The 7,500-nt window shown below is 38.4% G+C and overlaps 1 protein-coding gene across 1 annotated transcript in view; it reads right to left on the reverse strand.

Annotated features, from left to right (window-relative positions):
• Positions 1-7,500, reverse strand: part of LOC123512753 — a 156,583-nt gene that overhangs the window by 49,343 nt on the left and 99,740 nt on the right. Inside the window, 2 exon segments of the mRNA XM_045269331.1 lie at positions 3,704-3,817; positions 6,198-6,388. Coding sequence (XP_045125266.1) covers positions 3,704-3,817; positions 6,198-6,388 — 305 coding nt within the window.

Consider the following 7,500-nt stretch of genomic DNA (forward strand, 5'->3'; position numbering starts at 1 on the left):
TGTCTTTCTTTTTTTTACTTTTTTCCTGGATATTCTCAAAATTTTCATCCTTTTCCTCTCATTTCCTCTCCATATTTTCCTCCCTTGTTTTCCCTCTACAATATTTTCTCTCCTTACTTTCTGGTTTTCCACTTAAAATAATAAACATCTTTTATTTTGGATACACAATTTTTTTCCCTTTTCTTCTTTTTCTTCTAATTTCCTCTCCATATTTCCCTCCCTTGCTTTCCCTCTAAATTATTTTCTCTCTTTTTATTTTTCCACTAAGAAAAATAAACTTACTTTTCTTAGATATACACTTTTATTCCTACTTCATTTTTTTCCCTTTTCATTTCCCTTTCTGATTTCCTTCCCTTCTTTCCCTTCTTCACTATTTCCCTCATTTCTTACTGCATTTTTTCCACCTTGGTACAAAATATTATCTAAAACAGCCTCTTACTCTTCTGGGGATGTATACATTTTTTCCCCCTATTTCATCTTTATTCTCTCATTTTTTTTCCATGTTTCCCTTCTTTGTTTTCCTTCTGCACTCTTTTTCTCTCTCTTTCTCATTTCCTGTTCTTTTTTTTCCACCTAGAATAATCAATTAAACGGTGTTGCTTTTTATTTTCCTCAGATATACACTTTTTCTTTCCTTTTTCGTCTTTTTTTCCTTCTATTTCCCTCCTTTGTTTTCCCCTCTATACTCTTTATTCATTTCTTGTTCTTTTTTTTTTATCTGGACGGAAATAAAGTCTTGCCTGTTTCTTTCCTCGGATCCAAACATTTTTTTTCCTGTTTAATTCTTTTCCTCTTATTTCTCTTCATATTTTCCTCTTTTCTTTCCCCTCTGCTCTTTATTTGCCTCATTTCCTATTCATTTTTTCTATCTTGGTAAAAAATGCTAAACTAAACGGACATGCTTCTTAATTTTCTAGGATATACATAATTCTTTTCCTATTTCATCTTTTTCCTCCTATTTTCCTTAATATTTCCCTTCCTTCTTTCCCCTCTGCACTGTTTCTCTCATTCCTACTCTTTTTTCCAACTAAAATGGTAAAGTAAATGGTCTTGCTTTTTACTTTTCTGGGATATACATAAATGTTTCCCTGTTTCATCTTTTCCCTTCCTTATTTCCCTATCTTCGTTTTCCTCGACACTTTATTATTCCCATTTCTTGCTTTTTTCTATTTTTTTTTACCACATGTGCACATAATATTAACTAAAATGGTCTTCCCTGTTATTTTTCTTGGGTACATAAAATTTTCATCCTTTCTCATCTTTTTCCTCCATTTTCCTTCATGTTTCCCTGCCGTGTTTTCCTACCTCCTATTAATTTTACACACTCCTTCATTTCTCCATTTTCCTTCATGTTTCCCTGCCTTGTTTTCCTTCTACACTCTTATTTCTCCTCTATTTCTCTCATTTCCTACTTTCTCTTCATTTTTTTTCCTCTTGGGTACAAAATAATAAACTTTCTCGGTCTCGCCTCTTACTTTTCTCGCACGTACATACTTTTTTTTCTCTATTTTTTCCTTTTTCTCCCTCCTTCACCTGCTCAGTCTCACGTTTCCCTCAGAATTATATAACGAAGTGTCCCCTTAACCTCACCCTCCGTTTTCTTTCGTGTAACTTGACCTTCCGTTTCCTCCGTGTAACCTTATCTCGTTTTCGTCGTGTTTAATCTACGTTTTCTTTTTCGTATCCTAGTATTTTCGTGGTCTCATAATCTATATAACTAGTAGCTCTATCTTAGGTCAGTATTAAGAAACGCTATATTTTCTCATCAGAACTATTTTCCAAGGTCACAGATGAATAGCGGGGTTTTCAAGAGTGTTTCTCCAGTTAATAATGTAGAAATCTTGCCATTCTGCCCCCACAAACGTAAGAACACCTTGAAGAACACCAAGACTTCCAAGGTCACAAAGATGATTAGCGAGATTTTTAAGAGTGTTTCTCCAGTTAATAATGAAGAAATCTTGTTAATCTGTCTTTAAAACCGCAAAAACACCCTTGAAAATGCTTTATTCCTCTCATCACTATTTTCCAAGGCCACAGAGATGATAAGCGGAGTTTTCAAAAGTGTTTCTCTAATTGGTAATGGAGAAATGTTGTCAGTCTGCCTCTAGAACCGTGAAAACACCTTATAAACTCGTGTAAACTTAAAGCCTTTTGAAATGGTGGAGGTGAAGCACAGAACAGTTTGAGAATACGAGCCTTATAACGCCACGTATATTTAGTCTATTTTATAATGATGTGTTCCTCTTATTTGTCTGTCCGTTAGTTTACCTGTCTGTCAGTTAATTAGTCTTCGTTCCTTTGCATTGATCAAACTAGCTGTCTGTCTGTCTCGCATCTGTCACAATAACATGAGGCAAACACCACGCGGCGAATGATCAATATAACAAAAAACTCCAATAAAAACTCGCTGATACGTGAATGGAACTCAGTGAAAAGAGAAATTGAATGAGAAAATACACAAAACCTTACGACACATTAACAAACACAATAAAAAGCGGAAAAAATGCACGAAACATCAAGAAACATCAAGAAACATCAAGAAACAAACATCACACACACAAAATTCTCTTGATCATTAAAAACTAAAAAAAAAGCAAAAATATAATGAAAAATATAAAACATCAAATAACACTAAAACAAAACTCCTGCATTAGAAATTAGAAACACAAAATAAGACAGTGAACTCAAGAAACAACGAGTCAACTTTAGCTAAGAGTTTAAGCTGTATCTGCCAACACTGTAATGTAATTTATTTTTCTCTCTCTAATACCATGTGGGAATTTCACTGGCATTTATAGGTTAAAGGGGCTATTTAAATTAACTTAGCATTATACAGTATTGACAGGTATAACACACACTGGTACAACTTAACCCCTTCAGTAGTGGGAGGCATTTTCACCATGAGTTTTGGGTGTGATTAGATGCTTTTATCTACATTAGGAAGCGTCTATGGAGCTCAGAAGATTAATAGCCAGAGATTTCACTATTTTATTCCCCTACATAAGTTTCTGAAAGTGTATAAAAGCACTGAATATTAACCAGAATCAATATGAAAAACGTGTGATGGTATTGAAGGAGTTAACCTTTTATGAAGCAAGACTAAGCAATTTTCATCCTCAAGCCCATATTCAGAAACGGTTCGATCTCTCACCACGACAATTTTCCAAGGCCACAAAGATGACTAGCCAAGTTTTCAAGACATTTTCTCCTTATGATAAACTAAAAATCTTGCCAATCCATCACCAGAACCATAAAAATACCCTTCAAAACAACAGTATCTTTAGGAGCCGCCGTGGTACAGAGGAACCATGCGTGCTTTGGGGTACGAGGGGTCTTCAAGCGCATAGGTTCGAATCCTGTCCACGGTCCGAGTGTAGGTAGAGCTTCCTCACTCAAGGCAATGGTTTCCTAGCGGGTGGGCTTTGAGATAGGAGGTATCCCAAAAAGTATTCCCTTTAGCCCATAAATTCCAGTGAAAAGACCACATGGTTGAAGAAAAGAAGAAAAAACACGAGTATCTTCAACTGGAGCCTTTGGAAAGTAGTGATGGTGAGAGAGCAAAGCGTTTCAGAGTACAGACTTCAACTTTAGGAACACGAAGAGACACTCAGTTCATTACCACATCAGGCATAGTTTAAGCTCTTGTAACGCTTAGCAATTTTCAACCTTAGCCTTAGGAACACCAGAAGACACTGTTCATTACCGTGGTTAGCTTGGCAGGCGAGGTTCAGAGAGGCTCCCTCCTGCAGCGGTCCGACTGTTCTGCCCTCCAGCGGTCGTCCCTGCCCGTCTGTCAGTATCACCTCCCACACTCGGTCTGTTTGTGGCAGGGGAAAGGGAGAGAAAGTGAATGAGAGACTGGATATATACACACACCGCGTAGTGTAGTGGTTAGCACGCTGGACTCACAATCGAGAGGGCTGGGTTCGAATGGGCGCGGCTCTTAAAGTGTGGGGTGTATTCACCTAGCAGTAAATAGGTACGGGATGTAACTGGAGGGGTTGTGGCCTCGCTGTCCCGGTGTGTGGAGTGTGGTGTGGTCTCAGTCCTACCCGAAGATCGGTCTATGAGCTCTGAGCTCGCTCCGTAATAGGGAAGACTGGCTGGGTGACCAGCAGACGACCAAGGTGAATTACACACACTCTCTCTCTCTCTCTCTCTCTCTCTCTCTCTCTCACACACACACACACACACACAGAACCACCATTATTTATTTATATTTGAGATGCTTGGTACAGTGAGACAGAGAGAGAGAGAGAGAGAGAGAGAGAGAGAGAGAGAGAGAGAGAGAGAGAGAGAGAGCACCATTTAACGTTCATATATAATTCACCTTCCTCTCTTTGTCTCACTTAAATAACCTTCCTTAAATTATCTCTTGAAACAAAAATAAAACCGAACTTCACGAATAAAATCTTAAACGAACGACCACTTAAGGAAAAGAAGAACGAAAAACACTGAAATTTTCCTCTTTTTTTTTTTTCTACCTGCAATATTTTTCCTTCCAAATAACAGATTCTATATTCACAATTTCTCACTTGTTTTTCTCTCTCTCATATCACGTTTGGTTCATATTTTTGTGCTTTTAATCTTGGTGTCATGCGAGGCTCAGAGAGAGAGAGAGAGAGAGAGAGAGAGAGAGAGAGAGAGAGAGAGAGAGAGAGAGAGAGAGAGAGGCTGATATGCATAAATAATTAAGCACTTGTTCCACGTTAAATATGATGGCAGGTGCAGACAGGTGTGTATATGTGTGTGTGTGTGTGTGTGTGTGTGTGTGTGTGTGTGTGTGTGTGTGTGTGTTTATCATGGTGACTTATCCTGACTTCAGATATAATGCGTGAGAGAGAGAGAGAGAGAGAGAGAGAGAGAGAGAGAGAGAGAGAGAGAGAGAGAGAGAGAGAGAGAGAGAGAGAGAGAGAGTAAATACCTTTCGAAATATCAAATTAAATTAAGTCGGGTCCACACATATTATAATAATGTTGATGATAATATTAATGTTAATAAATATAATGATATATAATAATAATAATAATAATAATAATAATAATAATAATAATAATAATAATAACAACAATGATGATAATAATTTTGCTACTACTACTACTACTACTACTACTACTACTACTACTACTACTACTACTACTACTACTACCACCACCACCATCAACAATAACAATATGAACAACAACAACAACAACAACTGAATGAATAAACAAAAGCAGATATAAAAACAAATAAATAAATAAATAAATAAATAAATAAATAAATAAATAAATGCATAAGGCTAGTTATTAACCTGAGCCTGCATTAAGCTTTACCTGCACACCTGTTCCACACCTTGACACTAATTAATAAACAACAACAGGTGTGATATTAACCAGAAACGCACGCATGCACTCACTCACACACGCACTTAACAAATAAATAAGAAAGGTGTGAAAATGAAAAACTCTCTCTCTCTCTCTCTCTCTCTCTCTCTCTCTCTCTCTCTCTCTCTCTCTCTCTCTTTCCCCTTCAGTGGACGAAAATTGCTTTATCGTATCATGTGAGCGAATTATTCTGGAAGTGAGCGAATCTTTTTCTATTTTTGGCAGTTTCTTGAATGGCTATGCAGAGTTGAGTTGAATTTGCAATAGTTTCGTATCTTTGTAATGGTTTTCGCGCGTGGATTTCCCTCGTGGTGGATATTTCAGCTCCTGGGAAGTGAGAGAGAGAGAGAGAGAGAGAGAGAGAGAGAGAGAGAGAGAGAGAGAGAGAGAGAGAGAGAGAGAGAGGACACTAGAATTTCCTCCCCTTTTTAAATACTATGATAAATATTACAGTAAATGGCGTGCTAGAGAGAGAGAGAGAGAGAGAGAGAGAGAGAGAGAGAGAGAGAGAGAGAGAGAGAGAGAGTTTACACAGCTAAATAGACAAACACATTAAACAGACAGACAGAAAGACAAGCTCGGATATAAAGATGAACAATAACACACACACACACACACACACACACACACACACACACACACACACACACACACACACACACACACACACACACACACACACACCAACTAATATACCCAAATAGATAACGAATAGAAACACCAATACAATCTCTCTCTCTCTCTCTCTCTCTCTCTCTCTCTCTCTCTCTCTCTCTCTCTCTCTCTCTCTCTCTCTCTCTCTCTCTCTCTCTCTCTCTCTGTCTGTCTCACCTGGCACACGTAGCAGGAGTCTCTGTGTCCAGGTGGGAGACAGTCTGAAGTGCACCTGACACCTGTACTCGGCTTCATCCTTTCTATGCACGTTGCGAATTAGGAGAGAGGTGCCGCCCCCGCCTAGCAGCATTCTGGCACCCACGCCCCGCCCTATCGTGCCGCGCTCCAGGCTGGCACGGGCGTCATAGCTGTACAGAAGGAGGAGGAGGAAGAGGTGGTGGTGTTAGTATTATTTTTAAACAGGCTTATGTATTTTTATGGAAATTATGTTGTAAGAATGTTATTAGAAGGAGGAAGAGGAAAAGGAGGAGGAGAAGGAGGAGGAGGAGGAGGAGAAGGAGAAGCAGGTAGAGTTAGTATTATTTTAAACACGTAGGTAATTCATAGATGCATGTAAGGAAAATAGATCAGGAAAGTGATTAACAGTGGTAGTAGTAGTAGTAGTAGTAGTAGTAGTAGGAGGAGGAGGAGGAGGAGGAGGAGGAGGAGGAGGAGGAGGAGGAGGAGGAAGAGGAGGAGGAGAAGGAGGAGGAGGATGAGGAGGAAGAAGAGGAAATGGAAAGGGAAGAGGAGAAAGAGGAGGAGGGAGGGGAAATAAGAGAAGGAGGAGGAGGAGGAGGAGGAGGAGGAGGAGGAGGAGGAGGAGGAGGAGGAGGAGGAGGAGTTAGCATTAGATTACGAAGATAATTAATAATATCTTGTAGGAGAAATATAGAGAATGAAATTAATTAACACGAGAAGGAAGAGGAACAGGAAGAATAAGAGAAGAAGGAGGAGGAAGAGGAGATAGTGGTGGTGGTGGTGGTGATGGTGGATTAGATAGTATCATAGCATGTTTAAATAGATGAAAAGGATAGAAAGGTAGAGAGAGATGAATATATAAGATTAATTCCTTCGGTTACAAAAAAACAAAACATATAAACACTCTATCCTTCTCCAACTTTTCTTTCACCTCTTCTCTTCCTACCCACTTTCCCTCAGCTAGCTATCTCTTCTTTCTTCATCCCCCTTTGAAAAAAAAAAGTATAATCTTGCACCATTTATTTGTTGTGAATCATGTAAGTGACATCTTGAAGTCCAACTAAAATTTCAAGTAAAAATTGAAATGAAATTATGTAAGTGACATCCAAATATTTGAGTTAATTATTAGATCTATGTGTTAATAAGCAGTTAAAGTCTCTAATAGCATTCTAAGTAATGATTTGAAGGGTTAATTAGAAAGGAACACGAAAAATAACAAGGAAACACACAGACAGACAGAGGGAAAGATAAAGACATCAATATGACAGACAGACAAACA

This window comes from Portunus trituberculatus, chromosome 4 (assembly GCF_017591435.1).
Source record: "Portunus trituberculatus isolate SZX2019 chromosome 4, ASM1759143v1, whole genome shotgun sequence".
In the NCBI taxonomy this organism is placed as follows: Eukaryota; Metazoa; Arthropoda; class Malacostraca; order Decapoda; family Portunidae; genus Portunus; species Portunus trituberculatus.